We start from the raw sequence: 24,565 nt of genomic DNA, 5'->3' as shown, positions 1-24,565 counted from the left end.
CACCAGTATAAGGAGTTGATTGTCGCCTAGCTTTCCGAGCTACTGATTGGGACCCGATTCGATGCGTTGTTTGTGAGTTGTCGATGTGTTTGTGTTTCAACGTATTAAATTGGAGGGTAAATCTTAAATGTCTACAGTCTTTGTTAAACTCGTAGCGCTCAGGAGTCAGATATGCGGCAGTGTTATATTTTGTACCACGCCCCAGACCCGGGTCAGCGCACTTCATACAGGAAAGTTAAAACAGCCAAGGTCCAAACATCATTTTTTCTTGATCAAACTCTTCCTCCCTTGTGGTTGGGTGTATTTATAGGAGTGGCAAATTACTTCCGAAGTATACAACAATCTGTACATGGAAAGGAGCAATGCGGTTTACACGTATGTGGCTACTGTGAATCAGTGCAGGAAACTTTCGACATGCCTGTGAAGGTTAATATTGTTTGTTTTGATGATGCCATGTGTGTGATTAAATGTAAATTTATAACTAACTTTACACTTTATATTTCTGATCCACTGCAACACATTGGTGCAGATGTTCTGTAACTTTTTCTCTTTACCTTTTAGGGGCATTTTTTGCCTTCCTATCCTCTGCTTCTACTTCTATGCGAAAATAGGGGTGAAAGGTTACGTGTGACGTAAGGGGGTTATTTCTGCGCATCGAACACGTAGAATAATACGTCGAGGGACAATTTTCGCAGTTACTGAAGGGCAGGTTTGTTCTGATTTACCCAAATAATGCGCGAGTTCTTTGTATAGTTTAGTCAGGTGTTGCTCTAATAAAATGTTTGATTTATACGCGTCAACTGTAGAGATGGCTAACGAGACTCAACGCGTTACTTTTGGACGTTTTCTTCGCCTAAAAGAGAATTTTCGTTTTTGGTGCTTAGTACTAATATTCCTGGACAATTTCTACTTTGCCCAAACGTAAATTTTTCCGTAAAGGAGTCTTGCCGCTGCGATACACGCGTTTTATTAAAAACTCCTATCTAAACCAATGCATTTTGAAACAATCTTTACCTGCAGCATTGTGACGTCAGACGCATTGTTGATGTAAATTTTGTAATGGAGCCTGTTGACAGTTGAATTCACCAATAAAACATTAATTAGATCAACCTTAGTCACCACAACAAATTTGCCTTTGGGGAAATGGTCTTTTGATTATTTATATTTTGCGGTAACTATATGTGTTTTCAAATATCGGTAAAAATTTGCAGAAATTTAAAATTACACACATTCCAAATACTTCCAAGCTAATTTATAATCCTAATAATCAATGTTTCAAATTTGTTTCAACCAAATGTATGCAGAAAATCGACCATTAATGTTGGAAACGGCAAAAGGGCACTGGCTGCCCACTGCTGGGAGCATCAACATTCCACATTCCTGTAGTGGTGCGTGTATGACGAGTAGCAACTTCCAACGCCATTTCCTGAACCATTCCTTTTGGGTAAGTGGGATACCATTGAACGTAAACATCTCCACCAGTCGAACTCACAACCTTTCCTTCCTGCCCATATCAAGATAGTGTTACTATGATTAAAAACAAATTCAATAAAATAAAATTTTTGGTATTTTTTAACATTAAAATTTGTTTTTTATGTGGAGTAATAGATCAAGTGCTTTTGCTTTAATTTTCTTTAATTGTAAAAGTAAATTGTATTGGTTTTGTAACGATATGCTTTATTAAACTTTCAGTCTACAATGAAATTGATAAACCTGGAATCTCGATGCCAACCATATATCGACATAGTTTATTTTCGGATCATCAATGAATCCCATCCATGTTCGCTTCACGTAGTCATATATTTTATTGTACAGTTCTTGAGTGTCGATGTCCACCAACTCTCCTCCATGGAATGCGCATAAATTGGCTGCATACTCTTTGCCACCATTTACTATAGATCGAACAGCTGTGGTGTAGATCAGCTTGTAGCAGTAACCACGGTCCAAAAACCCAGCACTGCAATTGAGTCTTTCTGCACCAAAAATCATATCTAGGTTACTTGTAAAATATCACATGATGAAAACTGAAAATGGTTTTTGACCGCCAGGTATCATGATGAATACGATTTCAAATCATATCATTGCAGAACTATGCTTTGGGGTAAGAATTCATTTGGTCAATTATTTCGTTTAGTTTGCATCAAAATGTTTTTAAAACCTTCTACGGATTTATAACAAGTAAACTAAGTTGATCCAATTAAAAGTGAAATATGCGACATATTGAGACCACAAACACACCTTCAATTCTTTCATCAATCCGTTCCACCACAGTGTCCCAATCAATATCTGGTTGCGGTCCCGTGGGTCCAGTCTCCCCCTTCATACCTTGGGCGCCCTCCTTTCCAGGTGGCCCTGGCGGACCCCTTGGACCAGACAAAACCCCATTTCCTCCTGGAGAAGAGCTGTTTTCTTTGGGAAGGTTTTTGATCGGTTTGCAGACCAAATAGTCGCTACGCAATTGACACTTGATTGCAGGCAAGGCCACAAGCATTAAAACAACAATGAATGCTGTTGTCCGGTGTATCATACTTTTGTATCTGTTGCGGGCGTTACTTAAAACGTCTACATAAATAATAACAGTGCTGTTTATCTGACTCCTGATAAAAGGTTACTCTCAAACTCAACGCCAATCGATTAGTTTAATACACAATAAGCAATCGCACAAGGACTTATAATAAAACTTCACAAGCCTCCCATGTGACGTCTGACACGAAAGTTACGGCCACGCATAAAATCGCTTGACTGGCGGTCGTTTCTTGTTCAGCCCAAGTCGCCTTGACTTAACTTTCTGTGTTCACATTTTTCGCACTGTTTTGACTCTCTATTTTACAGAAAGGGTGTGCGGCTTATATAGAACGAATGCTCAGTTTAATTAGGTTTAAACTCTACCGGAGCTTATACAAAAAAAGGACTTATTGCCTTTAGAAGAGGTTCATATACGACAAACGATTGCACTAATTATGTCCGCGAATTAACGCATTCGTCGTAAATCGGTGTGTGACAATAAAATCATTGACCCCAGTCAATTAAAGCCAGGTGATGCCAGGACAAAAACAATTACTTGAGTATATTAACGTCGTAAAATACTCTATAACACGACATAATACATGGGAAATATGACGTTAACAGCTACATATCCCTGTACTGGCAGCCATGTCCTCAGTTCAAAGCTGTTCCTTTGCTTATTTCTTTGCAGTTAATTTTTTTCACATTCTTGTCGTCACAATAATTGATTATATTGGAAATGATTGACCAAAATGTGTTTATGGTTAGATAATATGTCGTGATTTAGCAATTTCGCCACTAGGCATATTTGCTGTGGACTACATAAATGTATCGGGAAAACCGGCTGTTCATTTTCCTGTGGGTTTCAATATAAACGACCAAACGTCTCTTGTGCTGCTTTCTGCGTTTATTTGGTAATGTGTTATCTTAAACAACATTTAGGACTTTATATCTTTTGGAGTATATCAAATACGCGACGTTTCCCGATTCTCTAATTGCCTTATGAGTGTCGTTCTTACTTCAACGATACACGAAAGTTTAAACAGCCAAGATCAAAACATCATTTTAAAACACAAAAAGAAACACAAAAAATCTATGTAGGATATAATGAGGCAGTGATTCCCAACCTTTTTGTGGTTGCGTACCACCTAGTGGTAAAATAATTTTGACGCATACCACCTAGTTAAGTGTTAAAAGTAACCTAAGGTATGAAGTAACAAACATTTTGACATCACTAGCGATTTTTTTTATTCAAACTATATCCGCAAATTACGGAAAGGTGCTCGCGTACCACCTGGAATGCTGTCGCGTAACACCGGTAGGGAAACAATGCAGGGGTGCTGTGTAGGCCATCGATTAGAAAATGACACATGAGCATAAAACTACGTTATGCATTCTGCTGTGGCTTAACATATCCTTTTCTTTGCAGCCCATCGTTTGTTTTGGACTTGCGCACGCGATCGGATTGTATGACAAATTTTGGCCCGCAAACGCATATGAGTTGTTCAGCCTTACACTTAGAAATAAAATATATTGTTATTTTCGATCAACGTATGCCTAATTTTTATGTAGATTTGCCATAAAACTCGTCAAAAAATAAGCACGCTGCATTTTGATTTTGAAATTGGATTGAATTTAGAAACTCTGTCCGATTTTGGTGCAGACACTACATTGTGTGAATTACTGCAACTGCTTAATATTCATTTTCAAAGCGATAATATCTGTAAATTTGATTTTTGGCCTGTTTGGTACGTCCAAGAACGCCAATATCACTAATAATCCGTATTTAACAAATAAAAGCGCTCAAGTGCGAAAACTGAGGTCAAAATAAGCACCTTTTTAAAGAAATAGGCACATTTGTATTTTCTGAAACACTGCCGACAAAAGTAACCACAACGTTTTCGCCCATTTGGAGTTGATTTGTTTCCGACCAGAAGAAATCCAAGCAAGTAAAGTAATTTACTATATTGCAAAAATTGAGATGTTTGTAAACGACCTGCATGAAGTTCCATTCTGAAATAATTGCCCAATGTTTGTAAAATTCTACTTCTGTAAAAACATTGATCGACTCTTTCACATTCGCCCTTTTCGCTGAATAAATTTCCAAAATGTATGCAAAAAAAACTAATTTGATCACTTTTCAACCGTGGAATTACTTTATAGGCAAAAAAATTATGCCGGTGGTGTTTATAATATTGTTTGTTTCGATAATGATAAGCGTGTGATAAAATGTATATTTAAAACAATATTAAACTGTAAAAATCAACTGCAACATAGTGGTGCAGATGTTCTGTATCCGTAACGTTTGTTTTTTTCTTTTTTGGGTATATTTTTTGCCTTCCTACCTTCTACTTTTACTTCTATGCGAAAACAGAGGTGAAAGGTTACGTGTGACGTAGGGGGTTATTTTTGCGTATCGAACACGTAGAATAATACGTCCAGTGACGTTTTTTGCAGTTACTGAAGGGCAGGTTTGTTCTGATTTTTACAAATAATACGTGAGTTCTTCATCTGATTGGGTAACAGGTGTTGCTCTCATAGAATGTTTGACTTATAAGCGTTAATTCCAGGGATGGCTAACGAAACTTAAGCGGGAATTGGCGTGATTTTCTTGTATTATTTTCAAACAATGTTTTTGAAATCATCATTATTCTTCTGGCAAAGTTAGAAACAGGCAAAAAGACTAAAGGGGCACTTTTTTATTTCAAAATCAAAAAGCTTGTAAATAAATAGGTAAATATCATAAATCTGGTAAATTCTAGTTAGCCTACTACAAATAGTAGTTACATATATTTTTTAACGTAAGCTGCTCGCAATATTAAGCCTGAATGACTGTTTTACAGAATACTGTAAATTGCCCTGCTATTTTTGGCGGTGTTAACAACGTTATTAAAAATCAGCAACATAATTAACATGGCTGGATGACGGTGGGGCTGAACAAACTCTAACAATGTACAAAAGTGTAAGTTTTTCATCGCTCGGTGTCCACGATATGAGTGGAGGTAATGACTGGAGAAAAAGCATCGATGTCCCTGTTCTGTCGCAAGGTAATAATCCAAAATTTGTCATATAATTATATTATTATGTAGTCTTGTATTTTTTGTGGCATGAACATTGACTGAAAAGCCTCCTGGAAACCTTGGCATAGTTTTAAACTTATGTTGTAAAAATTGTTTGTCAGGTTGTCAAAACTTCTACCATTTTCTGTTGATTGCCGTAGTGCTGGTATTGACAGTATAATTTAAATAATATTTTGTTTGTTGTTTAGTTGGAAGACCCACGGGGGTAATTACGCTAAAAAAGAGACGGATTATGTTGGCAATACTTGCAGTTATTTGCCTCATAGTTTTTGTTCATTTGGTAACCAACAAAACGGGCATAGAAGCACATTCGTACATGAGATCAGGACTTGTCCATGAAAAAAGTAAGCGCAGGATTTTGTGTTTGGAAAATTTACTTCCAACAAAAAAAAAATTGAGTAGATTTTAGACAACTATGACTGACGATTAATGTTAACCATGACATTTTTTTTCCTTCAAGTTCACCAATTATCACAAAAACGAAAACTGATGTCATACAACAGAACATATCCGCTAACAAGGCCAGTTTCCACCGGTTCGGGAACATATTTTCGAATCGGTCTCATAACAGATATGGATACTGAATCAAAAGGTACAGGAACTGGCTGATTTTAAATGATATATTTTGGCTTGTGAATGCCCTCTTTTGTTTAAACAAATACACTGGTATTAAAACAGTTTCTTTTTTCAGACGTTGATGCTGCAAACAAATGGCACAGTCTACTTCGATATGCAACGCTGTATTTCGATAACCAGACCTTGTCAATTTCTATCAAGTGGAATGGTGGTGACAAGGACGCTGTACATCTCAACTCTGCTTATGCTAATGGGTAAGTGGTTTGTTTATAATGTTGCTTGTATCGTTAGTGGCAAGAAAAATGGCAAAACAACTACACGTAGTAACTACGTTATTAATATCATTTGTATGTTGCTGATTTGACCACTTTAAATTGTGCAGAACTAATGTATAACCAAGTATATTTAAATTTTCGATCATGTAAATTAAAACATTTCAAATCGACAATGAATATGGCGTTTAGGTCAGTTACACATGCTGTAATTATTAACAATTTGATTTTAAGCCATTGGTGTATAAGTCAAAACTGCTCATTTTATGAAAAATAAGAAAATGTTTTTGAGTTTACACATCCTTCTTTGTGTCTGTAGGGGTAGAGGTATGGAATTATCAGAACTAGCTGTGTTCAATGCGAAAGTTTACACTGTGGATGATAGGACAGGCATTGTGTATCAAGTATTAACAAACAAAGTTGCTCCATGGGTTATTTTGTCCGATGGAGATGGAAAGCAAACTAAAGGTAATGTTTGTTTTTCTGGTTTGCAACGTATTTTTTTTGCAAGAGGTTGTTGATATAGCGTTACTGGCATCAATGGTGTTAACAACCTAAAACTATTCTTTTGTGATTTAAACTGTTCAAATGTATGATAATTTGACATGAAACGCAGTTCATGATCTTAAAATCATTTTCAAAGTTATTAACTCCAAATATTTTGCACCCAATCTAAAATCGTTTAACTAAAAAATGCATGAAAAGATATTGTGATGAAAATAATGGTACAAAGTACATATGCAAAGAGCTGATTTTTAATTTTGCCATAGGTTTTAAGGGAGAGTGGATGGCTGTGAAAGACGAAAAGCTGTTTGTTGGTGGACTCGGCAAAGAATGGACAACAGCAACTGGCGAAGTATTACACGATAACCCACAGTGGATAAAAACTATTGACAAAGACGTAAGTTGGGATGAAATTTCCTTTTTCGTATCAATTGAAATCAACATAATATAAAGTGTGTGAAACATAATACACATACATAAAGTCTTTTAGTGGAAATGACTATTTTTTTAGTTAATGTTTGATGAATAAAATTTATTCCATCAACATAGTTTCTCATCTTGTAATGAATCGTGGTCATTTTGTCATAAATGTTTAATGCTACTAATTCCTGAACACTGTGTTTACTTGTTCAAATACGACCCACTTTATACGATCCACTACATTTTAACTTCTGTTTGACTGAAGTAGTAAATTTATTTGCCAAGTGGGTGTGAAAAGGTGAAACCTCATTCCTACCCTTTCAACCAACGCAAAACAAACTTACCCTACACGTGCTATGATAATTCAAGACCGCAATTGGAACATTTTTATTGGAACAGATATAATTGTTATATGTTATTCCACAGGGCTCCGTATCTCACTTTAACTGGGTTCCGAATTACAAAGCAATGCAAAGAGAGGCACACTGTGAATCTCCCGGTAATTTTCTCTAAGACTACAGTATTGTGTGTGTGTGAATGTGCCTAATACCCATGACTTAAAGGCTGTATTTTAAACATACTTGCTTCATGGAGTGAAAAAAATTGGCAAAACAAAACTATTCTGTATTTTATAAGGCAAAACGTGTAACCCATAATCTGTCCATTGTGGTGTAGTGGTTTCCAATTTTGTGTCTTTGTTTTTGCAATCCGTAAATTTTGTCACACAACAGTCGCCAGCTGCACTGACGAAACCTTTCAGATCAAAACAGTGTGTGCAAATCAATACATTTTGTGATTTAATAAGAAGTATTCCTTCCAGGTTACATCATCCACGAGAGCGCAGTATGGAGCGATATTCACAAATCGTGGTTTTTCTTGCCTCGTCGTGCGAGCCAGGAAAAGTACGACGAAGATTTGGATGAATACCGGGCCACCAACATGCTGTTCAAATGTGCCGAGGACTTTAGCAATATCAAAGTTATAAGAATTGGTAGGTGTTTAAGAAATGGAGGCAAACCTTATGCATAAGTCGTTTTGAATTTTTAAATGTCAATTTCTATTGTAAACCATTTGCAAATACGGTTGTTTGCAAAGTTTGACTTTGCAGCTTAATAGTGCAAGCAAAGCAAGTGCAACTGGTTTTATTAAAATTTAGGTGATATATCCAACATTCATAAATTTTATGTGAAAATACTAATACTACATTAAAATTATTTAAAAGTATGGTGAAATTTTGATTTTGATATTAGGTTGCTTTAAACAAGAAACTTACACACACACAAAAAATATGTAATTTTTTGCACTTCAACAACACATCTACCTGCTTTACAAAATAAGTGGGAAAGATATGTTTCAATTACGTCTTTCTAGCAGAACGACATGGCAAAAGCAGAATAAATGACCCAAAAACATTCCAAATCAAGTTTTTCAAACCCTGGCACGATTGTAACCTTTTTTTCTCTCCAGGTAAGTTGGAGAGTTTGACGCGCGGGTTTTCCTCATTCAAGTTCATCCCGGGGAGCCAAGACCGAGTCATCTTGGCGCTGAAAACGGAAGAGGTCAAAGGAAAGACGAGCTCCTACATATCAGCCTTTACGGTGGACGGCGAAATCTTACTCCACGACCAAGTCGTATCGAACAGCTACAAATACGAAGGCCTGGAGTTTCTATGACGACCGTCGTGGAGGTTCGCCGCGCGATATTTTTTTCATACTTGCGCTTATAGGATAAGTTGTGTGCTTGCGTTTAAATGTGTTTTCTTGCGCACGAAAGGCTTCCTGCAGTATTTTGCGTACTGGTTTTATTGCTGACCGAAGAAGCAAAGTGCATCTACGAATCATAAACAAACATGTCACTGTTTCTTTTGTGCTGATAAATTCACTCTTTGAAAGTCCCGCTGTGGATTAAAAGCATGGAGAAGAACAATTTTGTTTTTTTCGCATTTTGCCACAAACGACAAAAACACCTGTCGGTTTACACTATTTGAAGCTCAACAATGGTTAAAGATTTGTAGCTCTCACGATGACAATGAATATACCTAAAATTAAAAGCCTCGTGCATACTAGTTTTCAAAGCGCGTTAAGTTCGGCCTGAGAATCACCTTTAAACGTGGATTCTTCTCCCTGGTGCTATACCGGGACCGTAGCACATTCATCTGTCGTGTTTTTGTGTCCTATCTTGTCACTCTTTGTTTTGAAGCGTCCGCACTTTTCAGGACGGTTTCGCCTACTTTAAGTTGCACTTTTGGATTGCTGGAAGCGAAAAGCAGCATTTCGTAAATCTATTTTCACTACCTTAAGGCCTATAGCGATCACACCGTTGAAGTAATTCTAGAGCCGATAGGCAGAACGAGTGTTGTTTTTGCCCAAGTGTGTAAAAAATGGTGTTTTCTCCTAGTTAGCATAACTTTTACTTCGCATGTGCACAACATATTCGCTTGAAAAAACGCTACCGCCAGAGGTCGCCGTGGAGTAAGTTTACCTTCTTTTTTGTGGCGAGTGAGTGGATGCAGAGCACAAGGCGTTTGCATTGCTCAGAGCCCAATTTGTACTTTGTGTGTTTATTTTATATTTATTCCTTTGCCGGCGACCGTTATTTGTTTCCAAAACCTAGTGCAGAATGTACAGGCTGTGTAAACAGATCAACGCTAAATATTGCATTTAGCGTTTGTTACTGAACTCCGTTGAAAACGGACGGTTGGGTGAAAGCTCTCAAGTGAAAGTTGGCCATTCGTTAGGTTGTATCCAATTCTTTACTCTATAAAAAAAATACTTTTTCTGTTGTTTGGGTGTTGTACCTTATTCAAACAGTTTTCATGACAAGGACATTTGACAACTTCTGTTTTTACTGCGAATGTCGGTGCCTTCCGTCGGATTTTTGCTATGCGTACATTCGTGTCTTGCGTCCTTTGAAAAACGAGGCTTGTGCAATAATGAGGACTTTGTACAAAACTTCGGCCAACGTATTTCTGCGGTTTAAATAAAAAATAAATGTGCTTTGGCAAATGTCTTTTTTTTATGACCCGGACTACTTTTAAACCAGCAAGGCAGCTTAACGTTTGTTAAAATATACTTTAAACATCTGGACGTAACAAAATTTAAAGAAAGTTCCAGTAATGGCAAAAAATTTTTTTTGAAAAAAAGGGAATTTTTGAGTCTTAGGTACCAAACGCATTAACAATTTCACCTATAACAGCTTACCACAGATTCTTGTAACTTCATAACACAACAAAATTAGTTAAAAGAACCTCCGAAAGGGGAATTGGAAAGCTTGGCCACAACCAAATCAAGGCTTCCGATCAGTGTAGTTTTCCAATCTTTTGTCAACGCGCGGCATACACAGTTTAACCACACATACGGGTAGCGGTTCTACAAATAGCAAAGAAAGAGATCTACACGCGACAATCATACGATCCTCGGCAGTCCAAGTAAAGTACCCCGCGTTTAGGCAATGATAACATCGCGACGTTTTCCACAGAAAAATAATTTGCGTAGGCGAGATCGTCTGTACCGCCTACTTGTCACCCTAGGCTGTTTCAAAAGCCAAAATTTGTGGAGTTATGCGGTGATAACGGTAAGACAGGTGGACTTGCGCATTGCTCAGTTGCTGCGTGGGCTTTAAAAAGCGTAGACAGGTAAACACTGAACGCCAAGATAACCACCACTGGCCACGCAATACAGGTGTAAGGATTTTCCAACGGTTTCCGGTTTAGAGGATATTTTTGCAAATTACATTTCTCGAAAATTTTGCCTCCGTGCATACAGTAGGGCGCAGCGATCCACTGCGACAGATAAATACGCACCGCAACGAACAATTTAGCGAGTGGTGTATGAGAATAAAAGAACTATTGTCCCGTATCTACCCCTGAACACACACGTTTTGTCTTTGTCGCGATCTTATACAGAACCAGCAGGCGTCTATTTGTGGGCAGTGTCTGACAAACGTTTAATGAATCATTCACAGCGATGGGGAATTCCGATATTTATGACTTTTCTGTTGATGTGATGTTGGGGAACATAGCCCGTAAATAAATGCTGTGATTCCCTATGTGTTCAACGACGAGATACTGCCGATAAAAATTTCATCGCTATTATGCTGGAGAGCAGTGCTTCCCAACCAGTGGGTCGCGAAGCTATTTCAGGTGGGTCGCGAAGCATGTGTTAGATGTTACAGTTTTCTGTTAGATCACGAAATTATTGCGTTATCATTACGTAACATCGTTTGGTCATATCTCATTATGGGTCGCACAATAAAACTTGCATTAAAAGTGGGTCGCCAACTGAAAAAGGTTGGGAAGCACTGCTGTAGAGGAATATATTCACAAGTGCTACCACTTTGGCGTATGAAGCGGAGAGTGTTATAGCAATCTTTGCCGATATCATAAAACCTCAAACACCAAGCCTGAAATTCAAATCTGAAAATCAATGTCATTTACCGTTTTCCATTTCAGGCAGGAGCTTGTGATACAGAGACCACTGGCCACGTCGTTACGGTTTGAAATACACGATTCAGAAAATAGCACAAACAAGGTTGACATCGCCTGTCGCTGGCTTTCCATCGGTCGGTTGAACTTGTTTAGGCGTTTGTTATGGTGTTACGACCTGGCTTTGAGCCGGCCTTGGCAGCTTAATCTATCGTCTGGATGGTCGCCAGGATTGCTATTTGGCTAAAATTGGCTTGAAAGGCGCACGCACTCATCCGGAACGGGAAGATTACTTCCGCGTGGCAGTGACTTCTTGTCCCTGGTTAAGGATCAGCTATACTAACCGATTTTTTGGCGTGCCAAGATTTGAAATTAAATTTTCTTCGACGAGATTGCTTCCGCGTGGCAGTGGATTCTAGTTCCTGTATTAGAATCAGTTTTACTAACCGATTTTAAGGAGTTCCAAAATTTGAAATAAAATTTTCTTCGTAGTATTCTGTGAACAACATCTCTACGTGTGCCTAGAAAATCATTTCCGTATTAAAATTCGAATAAAACAACCAAAAAGATGTCATAAAAAACAAGACATACTTCAGAATGAAAGTTTAAAAACCATTGCCGGTAATTTTGTACAATAGATAGTGAAGCGAAAAATGCTTTACATCAAAGATACATGAAAATTGGTCATTTCGAAAAAATTTTTAAGCGTGCAGGAGCTGACGTGCATATGGAATGGCAAAATGAAAACCAACAGTACATAATGAAGTTGAACAACAAGCTACGCACCACTGGCGCGTGTTTACCGTCCGCTGTATGGAACCACATTAATCACTTAGACATAGCAACAACACGCGGCTGCCATATAGGTGGTCTCCAGAAAAACGCGTACTACTATTGATAAACCCTTTCCGTTAATAACGGTTTCCGAATGCCAGCCAAAGAATTTGTGTTAGGTTGTGTGCATTTGTTGTGTAACGGACGGCTATCACTGCTTTTGAACATGTTTAAACATGTTCGATGCAGTCGTGAACTTTGTTTACACATTTTCTACACATTCGTCCATGACTGTTATATGTTCCTGGCATTTCCTCTAAAGAAATCTGTCTAGTTGCTAGTTAGGCTCCTGAACTTATTTCACGGCGTTGTATACAAGTTTATTAGATGTCGAATCAGCATGTTACCCCGATTTACATGTTCATGTACACTCTTAACCTTTCAATCATATGTCGAAAATTCAAAACAACTCTAAGGGGTAACAGGCTCGTTATGTCAATATTGACTTCCCTGCCAGGAAAACTAAGTTTGCCTGCGAAACTGCGAAACTGCTTTTGCAGCTTAGGAGAAAATAAAGGCACTTTACCTGTGCGAGGTCGCCACACAAATCAAAAACGTCGTACGGTAACTGCTTGTTTGCTTAGCTCGACCATCTGTTAAACACAGAGTTATCAGCTGCATTCTGTTTGTTTCAGTAAAACTTTGCCACAATATGCTATTGTTGCAAAACAAACAACGCTTCGTAAACGTGCAGAAAAAAACAAGATAAATGTAATCCAAGCCGTATCATCTACAGTTTTGCGCCATGCACAGCGTAGTATTCATTACTTGGTAATGCCTTTGGCAAAGTCGATTGATGGTGTTGAGATCGACTACTTGGACTTAAACTTGTTGTGAAAGGAAGGGGGATTTCGGAACGCCGCGCCAGCCTCTTGAAAAAGGGTCGCAGGGGTACAAGGCTCGCGATTGAAGGCAAATCAAGTGAAGTTTGCGTGACCGAAGTGTGCAGGCTTGAGAAAAGACCGCACCGCTTTGCTTGATAGCCGTCGCCGCGGTGCGCGCGCAAGAAAAAATAGAGCGCCGGTTTTTGAGTCAACAGCTTGCCGGCCACATTAAACCTTTGCGGCGCTGGCGTAACTGCTGTCGTTATTATCGCATGTCGCATGTGGTGTTGTACATAGTGCAAATGCTTAAAAAAAGTTTTGAAAATCTGTGAGGATTCAGTGTACAGTTTGTAATTTCATTTTATAGCTGCAGTGGTGCTTAAGTATTGTGTTAAGCGATTATAGCACAGTTAGTCTTGCGAGATGCCTACAATACGTTTTTAAATTAATTTAATTAAATTAATAGTGGACCAGTTCATAAAACGGGTTGTGGGCAGTTGTACTTAACCAACACAAGATCTTTGCAAATTGATAGTGTCGCTTGGATATCGGAATGCTTGAGGTAGAAAATCGACGATACGTTATCGCGACAAAATGCCAGTCCGCGGGCTGGTTCTGCGCACGCCGTCTCCTTTTTCTTTGCACAAACAGACTTGAAGTATCCGAAGATTTTGTCGGTCCAACAGATTTTCTGTTTGGTTAGCCACAAAGCCCAGTCGCCAGCCGCACCAGTTAGTTCAGTCGCCGTAGGCTGTTTCTCTGCGATAAAGTCTAAATTCTGGCTAGTATTGATGTATTGGTTTGTGGCTTGTTGCGTTTAGTTTTTTGTATTCAGTTTATTTGAGACAAAGAAATACTTGTACAGAGAATACATTTGGGGAATTTTCAGTCGCAAACTTTAGATGCAGTTGCTAATAAATAGTCATCATGAAACTATTTTTTCTGTACAGGCCTGTTATTATTATGTGTACAGGCCTATAGGCTATAGGTTGAAAAAAAAACATGGCAAAAGTAATGGTCATTGCGTTAATTTGCTTGGGCTTAGCGCAGGCCGATATCTCAGTGCGTCCATTGTTGGCCCCATCAGCAACTTGCAAACCGTACAAAGCTGTCTTGAGTGACGTCATGGTAACTGTGGCCGCATCTTACTTTGCCGACCACCCGCGTGACAATTCCTCCGTCTTGGACCCAAAAGCCATCGTGCCTTTCACGCCGGACGGTTTGTTTTGGGCCTATTACGGCCACAGGTCCACCGCGGAAGAGTTCAAGAAGACCATCTTGGAAATGGCGTACGTCAAGTTTGAAACCCAGATCAATGAGGACCGTGTGATTCTGCGACAAAATATCGCTCTGTACGGTGCATCAGGATCTTTTGATTTTGCTCGGGAACGTCTCGCCGCTTTGCTGTTCTCTATTACTGGGGATTACGCGCAAGGCAGTGCTGACTGGTCAAGCGACGGTTGTTTGCCACAGGAACACGTGCAGTCGGCGGAACTGGGGTTGGCCATCGAGTTTGCCAGGTAGATTGATCATTCCCACGCGCCCACAAGCGTATCGTTATATCGCAGTTCTGTCCGCCGAGCGCACAAGCGGAAAGTAATAAAACCCAAGTAATCGATTACCTTTTGCTCATAAAGATAAAGTGAACGGTTGTCAAGGTTATCGCTGTGCCAATGGATTATGTCAATAACAGTTTTTTAAGATTATCTTACGTTTTGTGCGGTAAATAAGCCCCACTCCTTCCACAAGGAGTGTTGACTTATGCAAACACCTGCACCACATTTTCATCCCGTAATCTCACCCAGCAAATTTCGGCGATAACCTTTTTGCCCCTGCAAGCCAATAAGTTTGCACATATTTCGATACAAGTTCTTCGTGTTGAAGTACTGATGTGAGAAGATAAAACAACTATCTCACCTGCCTATAATTAAGTTCGCTTGCCAAAGCCTCATATATTTTTCAATGTTTAAAAACTGTGTCAGTAGAATCTGGAATAAAAGAATTATATTCGCATCATTCCTGGAATAAAACAATAATATTCACAACAAAAAAGTTGCCAAGTTCTCTTAAAATAAACGCACTAACATATTCAAATACTAAAAGTCCAATGAAGAAGTAATCCTTATATAAATGTCAACCCGTTTTTAATGACTTTTTCTTCCTTTAATCAGGCCTGGCAAACAGTGGTTGAATTATTCCAACAAAAACTCCACAAATACGAATTCTCACGTTTATTTTTTCATTCAGTTTGCGGAACGAGATCGGGGACGAATCTTTCTCAGGTTTGATGGCAATCAATAGCGGAAAGACCCTGGCGTTTGTAATCGACAGCACTGGGAGCATGGGAAGCGAAATCAGCGCCGCCCGAGACCGAGTCCGGGTAAGCAAAACCATGTTTGACCGAAAACTCTGCCGTGTATGTTATTGCGCCTGGTATGGTTTTGCGTATTTTGCAAGGAAATTTGTGTTGTGTATTGTATGTTTTAATAATTACCGAGAAAGATATTTAAATGGTTGGTTAGTCTGTTGATCTGTTAAGTGAAGAAATTAAAGTCAATTTCTGTTAACTAAGCTGGTAGTTGCAATAGCAAGGCCACTCACTTTTATTAAAATTGTTTGGAGGGATCTGTGACAAATATTACGGCAAATTACGTTGACCACCTTCAGATATGTTTTTTTTTATAGATGCGCCATCTATGAGGCTCGTACTGTAAGCAACTTTATATTGTGTAAAACTGTGTTTAAACACGAGGTCATTTTACATTGTAATTTTAAATGTGAAGTTTCCACCTGTGTCACGCACAGCAAAGTTGCGCTAAAAAGGATGGGTTTTAGGAAGAAAATATTGAATGTTACAAGCAACGTTTCACACCCTCGGTATATAACGTTAACATTTAGACCGTAAACGTTCACATGAACTGTGGACTTTGCCACTGACCTAACCTTGTGGAAACACTCTTCTAGGCGGAACTGAAAATCCACATGCTCCCAAAAGGAAGCAGTTTATATTTTGCAAAACTCTTCATATATGGCTAATGCAATGACGAAAAAAGGTTTAAATCGTCAAAACGTTTATCTTTCCGTTTATAGATTATAACTGATTTCGTTCAAAACTCCTTGGATCGTCCACAAGAGTACGTTCTCGTCCCGTTCAATGACCCCAAAGTCGGTCCTGTGACAGTCACAGCTGATGCTGACGTGTTCAAAACAGCCCTGAGCAGGTTCGTCCACCTCACACGTATAATTAGATTTTCTCAACGTGCGTCCCTTCATAATTTAATTTCTCCACTTTCTCCGGTCAGCGTTTCCATGACAGCTTTCGGTTCTTAGCTGGTCGGTTCTCATTAATTTTGTGCAAACATTACGCTAAATTGTATTTGGCAATGAGACGAGAAAAATAAATTATGAATTATTGTGAATTCTGAGAATAAAGAGACTGGCCCATACTGTTGTTAACATTGTCATGTTTGAAATATGAATCTGACGTTCTTCTGGTGAAAAACAACAAATATACACCTTTTGTTTAAAAAGGATTGTATTTTCTGATGTCATGTTTCATGTACGAAAACCTTTTCGGCAAGAACTTATGCCATCATCACATAACAATGCTAACTACAGTATAGGCCAGCAGTCTCTTTATTCTCAGAATTATGAGCAAACCCTTTAATAGTGTTCCTATTATGAATTATTATAGCAATGCAAAGGCACTATATGCAAACAAAAAGCCTCAAATCGCAAAAGTTTCCTTCTTTCAGAGTTCATGCTTCTGGTGGTGGAGATCAACCCGAGATGTGTATGGGTGGAATACAGAAGGCGGTCAGCAACTGCCGAACCGGCTCCACCATATACGTCATCACTGACGTGCAGGCAAAGGACTACGAGATACAGGTGTCTATTAGTCAGACAATTTTACCTAAAGAGGTTTATTTTGTGGCACTGGTGATGAATAACCAAACACTCGAGTGCGCCGCGTTATGCTTTGGCAGTAACACGAGACTAGTGTGAACAATAAGCGAGTAAGTACATTACCAGGGCGTCTCGATGCTTCTGCGATGGCTATCGGGCGCTTAAAAGCACAGCGAATGCATTTGAAACTGAACTCGCCGAGCTTTTTAAAACGCAACCTTCGGATTTTATAATCTGATGATAGCTAAAGAAAAACACTGCTTTTGCGGAATTACGATGCATCTCGTGCAAAAGCAAAAGTCTACTATTGTTTGACGTATTAAAACACCATTCTACATATCTACAGGACACTGTGATTGCCCAAGCCCGCTTGAAGAAAGTGCAGATCGTCTTTATGCTTACCAACGGCTTGGAATTTTGCCAACACACGGATAAACGTTATTTGGGATGTAAAGCTCTTTATCAGAGGATTGCGTCCGAAACTGGTGGAAAGGTAACGATGCGTAGAATTTTTTGTGTAGAAACATCTGCCCAGTCTGCTGGGTATTGTTCGGTACAATTGTTTAGTTTTAATAGATGTTTGCATTCGATATTTCTTTTGCCAAATGCGTTAAGAGCCTTTGTATAAAAATAAAATGTTTGTGAATAAATTGATTTACTTTAGAGAAAGTAATGTAAGTAATTTGTCACAAATACGCATGTCAGAATATATGGGCGTTTTTAATAACATTTTTTCCTATATTGTCCAGTTTAACGCTGTATTCAGTTCACCCTGGGGAAACATTGGCAACACTGCGATTCTTTTCGTTGTTTTGTCCAATTTAGGAACTGCGCGGTACTTTCTCAAACAGCATAAACCAAGCCAACATCAAAACTAATTAAATCGTGCCCAATCAGCTTCAATAATTGCCGTGGCGCCAGTACAATACGAACATAGACCGCACTGGCAACTGCTCCAACCCACACATGACTGCAAACTCCTGTTTCCAGCCATTTACTAAATGCCATTCGCCAAAAAGATTAACCGAAACAAGATTTGGAGTGATTGACGCACCGCAATATCAATCCCACGGTTTGTGGCTTATATCACGTCCGAACACTTCTAGAAGAGGTTGACTGGGGATTCGTGGTGAAAGTGGTTTTGGTTTGTAATTTCCTGCTTGGCATTTAATTTACATTATGCTGGTGGGTTAGTCGGTTGGTTTAGCAAAAACAGCCTTTAATGCTAAAACAAAAAAAAATTTAAAAGATTACTCTTTTATTTGCTCTAACCAGAAAATTCTTAGGGAATTTTTTTTATTACAAAGTGTAATTTTGTTGCATTTTCCTTTTCAAAAGTTGTAAATAGACAGCTATATGGTGCACACTGAAATTGTATATTTTTTTTATTGAAAAGTGGCGAAATACTGTTTAGGGTAAACTATTTACGATCAATACGACATAACTGAAACAACAACGTAAATACTTGCCAGAAAAAAGTGCGCACAAACAAAAACGGCGCGCTCGTGTCGGTTCGAAATTCTGCGGTTTCTGGCTTTTGTCACCCACAAACTTCAAACCGCGCCCAACGGAAATTACAAACTCGCCTGTTAAATCCCCGATATCCGCACGGCATCGCCAAACTTCTTCACGTGTTTTCATCACGTCGCCTGTGTCAACACACTGAAATCTTTACAACCCTGTTATAAACAGTATCTGGGTCGACTGCTTGTTTCTGGTGGCATGTCGAGATTACATATCTTAACAGGCAAAAAAAAAACATTTACCATGAAGCAATTACTATAATTATTGCATAGCTGTTTTGCCAAATATTTAAATCTTCAACCTGTCTGACAACGACAAAAAGTATTTATCATGCAGAATATAAAATATCGCCCCAGATATCCAGGTACCCTGCGCGCTTATATATTGTTTCCTTAGAGTAGATTCAACGTCTGCGTTTCGCAAAGGAAACGTGGCAAAAATAAAAACCTAAAAATAGGACACAAAAAAGACTAGAAATATTCCAGAAGAACGTCTGTTCCAAAGAGTTAACCTTCCAATAGCGCTTGTAATGTCTTTCAATGCTGATGCATAAAAGGGTCAAACATCTGAATGTGTTTCAATGTCGCCAATGACAATGAATCCCTGACCGTTCGTATTGAATCAATGCTGTGTTCAAACCCTTGTTACCATTGTTAAGAGCTTTTTTCAATGGGTTTACATCCAGGTTCTCATTGTGTCCAAATCCAGTCTCTTCCGCGCCACAGAGATCGTACAAACCAATTTGAAGCAAGGATTCGCCACGTTACAAAAAATTTCGCTGAAAAAGTCGAAAAGTAAGAATTGCATTTTGTTTGAGGTTTCGCTTTGTTTTGTTTTCTACATAATATAATACGTTGAACTCTAGCTTACAAAAATATTGGCCAAAAAAACCTAAACGCCTTATGTAGCAATTGGTACAATGTTAAACTCAACTTTCGTGAACGGACTGAGTCTGTCCGTTGGTTTTTAATAGTGTACTATTTATTTATATTAGTTTGAGTTGACCCAAAATTTTTGTTACGAGTTGTATCGAGCCAAAGAACTCATATATGTTTTCTGTAATTATCGGCAACATCAACATACGTCCACAGCTAGCACAAAAACGAACGAAACGACCCCCCAAAAAAGAAACGAAAACACACACAACTTATCTACGTTTCAGGTACCACCATTGGTTTTGATGTGGACAGTGGAATAGACGAAGTGTCCGTGGAGGCAGTTGGAGGTTGCAATCAACCACGTCTTCGCATAAACAAGAACAATGAGGCAGATTTATGGAAGTAAGTTGAACTTTTGAAAGTCTACGCCATGCATTTCTTGTCTAATGAAGGGCCGCGATCCAATTTGGCACTGCAGAATTTAATTTCCGGGTCGTGAATGAATTGGCTTCTGTAGAAACAACCCCGTATATATTTTACACTGCCGTTTTTCACTGCAAAATGTCATTAACATGTAATCTACGTATAGCCTCGAGTTTTTGATGCATTTATAGCTTGGAGTGACAGGGTTTTTCATGGCTTTAAGGTCCCGCTCATGCGGTTGTGAGTCCCTGAAAGGTACTCGCACCGTCACATTTTCCCATCTTAATAACTATGCATGTTCGTCGTAACCTGTCTTCCTGCGCCTTTTGGCTTTGAAAATATATGTGGCCTTGAGTACGGTCGTATTCACAACACAAAATATTCAGTACATTTTTCATTGGTTTTGTGGAAATCCAACGCCATATATGGAATGCAAGGGCTCAGCCTATATATTGTACAAGACATTCCCATTGCCTTACGCCTTACAGCATTTCTTAAATTATTCCACCGAAATGCGTAGGAGTTATAAATCCCAGTGGAAAAGGTTTCCCACGATATATTGCTAAGTTAGTGTATTTGGTAATAGTCCGTTCGAGTCTGCTTGACTATATCGTGTTTAATTTGTGTTTTTCGTGGATGTTCACAGCTGTTTTTTGGCAGACGGGGTTTATACATGGGCGTTTTTTTTTTGTTCAAGAAAGTTGCAGAAATTCTACTTAAAAGCTTTTTTTCTGATGTCGTCCCACTTTCATGCGGCATGTTCGAAACGGCGAAGTCAAAACCGTGTCAAAAATGTCGCCCAATCGCGTCTAAAAGCTCCAAAAGCGAAACACCTGTCATCGCACTGTATTGTCCTCGTTTAAACCATGACGTAATCCTTTGATATTATCCTGCCCTTGTTTGCCTTTCCAAAATTTATGCACATCCTTTCCAGGGAGATTAGGCAGCTCGTCTTTAGTTTCGCTAGATAAAGCCTGTGGTTTCATTGCAGCAACGTGTATTTTATAATCCTATAATAGATTACTAAGAGGTACCTTAGCTGGGACCAAGCGTAACCCAAAGGATGAAAAATACACTTCTGAAGAGGAAAATACTGATACACCGGGACACAGATTTGTCTGTATACATGATTCTTAAAGATCCTGCGCAGTGGGGATCCTGCGCAAATTAAAGCGTAATAAAACGCACATTTCCTATGTTACATAGGCTCATGTATATAGAGCAAGCACGTCGACGAACCTGTGTCCCGGTGTATTAGTGTTTTTATTCCAAAACACTTGTGGCTGTGACGCATCAGTGTGATATTTCGATAGACAAGCGTAGGCGTGAGAAACCGCCGATGGGGTTTGTTGTTTTGTTTTGTGAACTGAAACTTGATGAGTCTCCTCAAGTTTATATTTTGGCAAAGAGATGCTGCGGTAAGTTTCGTAAATCAATGCGTTTTGTACGTGAGAAATGCGGTTTTTCGATATGTGCGGTTTTAAAGCCATTCTAGAGTGTCCTGCCAAAATTCTTTTATGCAGGAGAAAGTTCTGCTTTTGTTTTTATCGCACATGCAGATGAAAAAAATATATATGTTTTAGTGACTTGCCAAAATTAACCACGGCCGACATCCAGTTGGCTGCATTTACAAGTCCTGTAAAATCATCAAATAAAAAACCTGATACGCTATTTACAACATCTAGTATATCAAGCTCTCGCTTTCAGTTTGATTCAGTGCGAAGTGACGTAAGACACGCCGCGACAAATTACACCCAAGTCAATATTTTCTCAAATTGCCACACTTTTCACCTTGGCAAATATTTGATCAGTCCCAAAATACTGTTTACCGCAGTCAGCTAATTGTCAGTCATTTCGTTGTGACGTAACACGGTACTCTTGTGACGTAACAGACAGGGCCACATCAAAGGCGATGGAATTAGTTGGGTTGTTTGCTCAGAGACGGGAAACCTGGCCTGATTTAAGTAACCCATTCATAAAAATTGAGTTTATCGTGTCAAGCGAGTTGTTCCTGTAGCCTTTGACTCTTGTTGACTCTAATTTGCAAGGATTGTGTTGCTCGTTTTGTCCCATACAAAATGTAACAAAAATGACAATTTCTTTCTACATTTTTTAAAAATGAATCCGTTTTTCTGTCACAATTAAACGCGCACTTTTGTTACCGACGTTTTGCCTGAAGCCTAGCTGAATAGTGTACGTGTAATTGTGCCAGAAGATTAGATTAGTGTATGCCTGCCAGCAACAGCAACATGAGTTTTTTTAATATGGACGAAACGTAAATGAAACAAGTGTTCGTCATAATTTACTTGGTGTTGACCGAGATGGCATTTGATGGGTTCTACTTTTGCCAGCACGGTCGGGTGGCCACCTAACGTCACATGCAATCTGTCGCAACCCATCACCTCCCAGTGCGACTGGCTGCGATCTTACGACAGACAGTGATTCTCCGTGATTAACTTTAAATGGGCGCATGATGAACTTGATTGTTTTATCGGTGTCCATGCCATTTTATGTATGTTGCATTTTTGCGTGCAAAATAAAAGTATTTTGATTTTTGGCAATCCAGCGTCTCTAAAAAGAGTATCTTTTCAAAAAAATGTTGCGTTTATGTATTTTGTAAGTGGAGGAATGCACTACTAGGGCGCCATTCCAAAGAACATTTCATCTTTTTCATCAAAAATGTGGTTGAAACTGCGGTGTTACCTCTAAAGCCAGCCAGGAAATGCAACTCCCATTTCGGCTGCAAAGAAATCCCGCATAAAACGTTGCGGGCTTCGTTGAAACGTCGTTGGTGGCGCAAAGCTTTCATATCAAAACCACAAGCCGGGAGCGATTTTACGGCTCAAACTTCTTTCGGTGTCGTGCCAACCACGTGACCTTTGCTTGACCTTCTCGCCGAGGGTCTTAACCTTTGACCCCCGGGCGGCGACAAGTGACCACGGTCCAGAGAAAGCTACGAGATTCACCTTCTTTGTGACGTCACACAGTCGGTGTACAGTCTTTGGGTCAGAACGAGTGATTGTTCCTAGTTTTTGGGTGTTCTGCATCTTTGTGATGCTGCGTTTGTGACTTTATCTGTTAAATTCATCTTGATGGATGTTTTACTCTTTCTACTGGTTGCCTGATAGTGTATTTAGTTTAAACTTTTTAAATGTTTTTTTGGCCGCATTTAGTTTAAATTATGTGACTCGGGTTTCATTCAAGTATTCATAGATTCAAATTTCCAAACCTCGAAATGATAGAAAGGAATCTGGTCAAGCAACAATGACAAATGATGTACACTGAGGTGTTCAGTATCAAACCACAGTGTATCCGACGGTTAAGTTACAAGAGCTTACACAAACAGGTAACACACACACACCGGCCAGCATTGATCGCACAAAACATGTTTTTCCCAATCGCCGCTGGTCACGTGATCGGCGGCGAGGGGTCACCGAGTTCACGCTCTACGAAACGGAAACCAGCACTTTTCGGCCGATGCAAATGCCTCTTATCTCCCAAAAGACCCGCACCCTGTAAGCACCTGGCACTGGCCGCCTGGCCCCAGTGTGGCGTGACGACCCTGCTTCCGCGGCGGTCACGTGCAACCGCTGAAGCGCAACGATTTGCTTTGGCGGACCGACGATGGAAATTGAAACCATGTAAAGATCCGCAAACAGTGCGAGTTGTTTGCGCTGCGTCTTTAGAACTCGTCGTATCCTCCGTAAGATCTCACTGATAAATGAATAGATCGTACGTCATTTTCAGCCGTGACTTGGGTTTGTTTGGGCGTTTTTCAGGTGCCTCGTGTCGTGCTTTTTTCCAGCTTCCTCGCCACTTCCTGAAGAAATTTATTTTACTCACGCACAATTCCATGCGATTCCATCGTTTTTCAACAGTTTCGTCCACGAAATATTGTTGGGTAATCTTTTCTCCTTGCGAATTTCCACAAGACATTTCTTACTCACAATTTCACCCAAACCAGTCCACACATCTCTCCCGCAGTTTCATCGCTTTGATCCTTACATTCCCCAACCTTGTTCAATGTTAGTGAGCAAGCTATAGGATTAATTTTTTTCGACACCGAGAATTCCTGTAAATGATACAGTGGGCAGTTATGGGCGAACGCACGAAAATATCGGGACTTTTCTGTCAACATGACCGTTTCTCACTTCTCTGGTGAGGAGTTTGCGGGTTTGTGCCTGTGGTAATGAACCTGTTGGTTCATTTGACCTTGTCTGGGTTTCAAGACCAAAACACCCAAAGAGAATTATCGCTTACATTTTGATTTGTTCCTAAGCAATCACCAGTCGGGTTAACTTTTTCGTGATTATTTGAGGAATGTTTGCTAGCGCGGCAGGAAATGCAAATATAAGCGTCCATCACATGATGAACTAGAAGAAATTATTGATGTTTC

The 24,565-nt window shown here is 39.3% G+C and overlaps 3 protein-coding genes across 4 annotated transcripts in view; 2 read left to right on the top strand and 1 right to left on the bottom strand.

The window, feature by feature from the left end:
• Window positions 1-1,315: 1,315 nt before the first annotated feature.
• Window positions 1,316-2,527, bottom strand: LOC145907295 (uncharacterized). Its single transcript, XM_082994720.1, has 3 exons — window positions 2,239-2,527; window positions 1,714-1,973; window positions 1,316-1,504 (listed from the first exon to the last, which is right to left on the bottom strand). The coding sequence occupies exons 1-3, from the start codon at window positions 2,525-2,527 to the stop codon at window positions 1,316-1,318; spliced, it is 738 nt and encodes a 245-aa protein (XP_082850846.1).
• A 2,803-nt stretch (window positions 2,528-5,330) lies between these two features.
• Window positions 5,331-10,356, top strand: LOC145905422 (soluble calcium-activated nucleotidase 1-like). The gene is made up of 9 exons (XM_082992614.1): window positions 5,331-5,552; window positions 5,774-5,929; window positions 6,046-6,177; window positions 6,277-6,415; window positions 6,753-6,901; window positions 7,204-7,334; window positions 7,784-7,856; window positions 8,178-8,348; window positions 8,825-10,356. Exons 1-9 carry the CDS (start codon window positions 5,456-5,458, stop codon window positions 9,028-9,030), a joined length of 1,254 nt encoding a protein of 417 aa, XP_082848740.1. The 5' UTR covers window positions 5,331-5,455; the 3' UTR covers window positions 9,031-10,356.
• Window positions 10,357-14,392: 4,036 nt separating this feature from the next.
• The window catches only part of LOC145905697 (inter-alpha-trypsin inhibitor heavy chain H3-like), a 77,302-nt gene continuing 67,129 nt past the window's right edge, over window positions 14,393-24,565 (top strand). For both annotated transcript variants that reach the window (XM_082992963.1, XM_082992964.1), the window contains exons 1-7: window positions 14,393-14,958; window positions 15,686-15,818; window positions 16,529-16,659; window positions 17,194-17,326; window positions 17,691-17,837; window positions 19,554-19,662; window positions 20,031-20,148. In XM_082992963.1, the coding sequence (XP_082849089.1) occupies window positions 14,441-14,958; window positions 15,686-15,818; window positions 16,529-16,659; window positions 17,194-17,326; window positions 17,691-17,837; window positions 19,554-19,662; window positions 20,031-20,148 (1,289 nt within the window). In that variant the 5' untranslated portion in view covers window positions 14,393-14,440. The remainder of the gene's footprint in view (window positions 14,959-15,685; window positions 15,819-16,528; window positions 16,660-17,193; window positions 17,327-17,690; window positions 17,838-19,553; window positions 19,663-20,030; window positions 20,149-24,565) is intronic.

This window comes from Ascidia mentula, chromosome 6 (genome assembly GCF_947561715.1).
Source record: "Ascidia mentula chromosome 6, kaAscMent1.1, whole genome shotgun sequence".
In the NCBI taxonomy this organism is placed as follows: domain Eukaryota; kingdom Metazoa; phylum Chordata; class Ascidiacea; order Phlebobranchia; family Ascidiidae; genus Ascidia; species Ascidia mentula.
Note: the sequence above shows the minus strand (reverse complement) of the source record. Positions and strands in the feature narration are given on the sequence as shown.